Source organism: Diceros bicornis, chromosome 31, assembly GCF_020826845.1.
Source record: "Diceros bicornis minor isolate mBicDic1 chromosome 31, mDicBic1.mat.cur, whole genome shotgun sequence".
NCBI classification, from domain to species: Eukaryota; Metazoa; Chordata; class Mammalia; order Perissodactyla; family Rhinocerotidae; genus Diceros; species Diceros bicornis.
This window is the reverse complement of record NC_080770.1, coordinates 18310017-18311362: the sequence shown is the minus strand read 5'-3', so window position 1 is coordinate 18311362 and position 1346 is coordinate 18310017. Positions and strand designations below refer to the sequence as shown.

The 1346-nt window shown below is 39.6% G+C and overlaps 1 protein-coding gene across 1 annotated transcript; it reads right to left on the bottom strand.

The window, feature by feature from the left end:
- Positions 1–386: 386 nt before the first annotated feature.
- On the bottom strand, positions 387–1346 carry LOC131395654 (olfactory receptor 8U9-like). Its single transcript, XM_058527505.1, has one exon. The coding sequence runs from the start codon at positions 1344–1346 to the stop codon at positions 387–389; it is 960 nt and encodes a 319-aa protein (XP_058383488.1).

The following is a 1346-nucleotide window of genomic DNA, read 5'->3' as shown; positions in this document are numbered from 1 at the left end:
AAATCACTGGTTTACAGTTGTCTCTTGGCATTTAATTTGGAATATATTATTAAAGCACTCTTATAATGCTAAACTGGGCCTTCATGGTACCTTTACTTTTGTCTCTTCTTGGCCAGTTCCTAGTTATGTAGCCATCAAATGAAAAAATGGATTTTTAAAATATATTTTCTCATTTGAGAAATAACACAATGTGACTTCTTTTGGTACTTTCTACATATAAATTATAATCCTAAGTCAGATTTGCTTACAAAGAGCTCAGAGAATGATTTCATTTTACAGTGAACAAATCTTTATTAATAATCAACCAAGGTAAGGCACTCTGCTGGTTTTACTTAACAGACAAACAAAAAAAGATCATGAAGGAAAGTCCTCCTTTATTATTCGAATCATTTTTTAAATTTCCTGAGCACAAAAGCCTGATTCTTACTGCTGATGACATTTTTCAGGGCATCTTTCACATCCTTATTCCTGAGGCTGTAGATCAAGGGGTTCAACATGGGAATGATAACTGTATAGAAGACGGAGGCCATCTTATCTGTGTCAAGAGAATGGTTTGAGCTTGGCTGTAAGTACATAAAGATTAGAGTCCCATAGAATATGGTGACTGCCAGCATGTGGGAGCTACATGTGGAGAAGGCTTTGCATCTTCCTTCAGCTGAGCGCATCCTCAGGATGGTGGAAATAATAAACATGTAGGAGACAAAGATAATCAGAGCAGAGGAAATGAATGTGATACCAGCGCAGGCCAAAATCCATAGCTGTTTGAAGTGAGTGTCTGAGCAAGTTAGCCTCAGGAGAGGCATGTCATCACAATAGAAATGACTGATGATGTTAGAATGGCAATAGGAGAGGCGAAAGGTGAGGGCGGTATGAAACAGTGCCATCAGGAAGCTATAGCAATAGGGGACAACTACAAGCTGAATGCAGATTCCTGGGGACATCATGACCATATAAAGAAGAGGGTTACAAATGGCCACGTATCGGTCATAGGCCATGGAAGCCAGTAGCAAGCACTCAGATACCATGAAGGTGAGGAAACAGCCTAATTGAGCAGCACATGCATTGAAGGAGATTACATTTTGTTTGTACAAGAAATTCCCAAGCATTTTGGGTGTAATGACAGAAGAGTAACAGAAATCGATGAAAGCCAAGTTGCTTAGAAAGAAGTACATTGGTGTGTTGAGTCTTGCAGTTGTTCTAATGACTAGGATCAAACCTAGATTGCCTACTAATGTGACGAGGTAGATGGATAGGAATATCACAAAGAGGGGCGTGTTCAATTCCATTCGATCTGTGAGGCCCACCAGAATGAATTCTTTTATGGGGGTGCAGTTTATCTGAGCCAT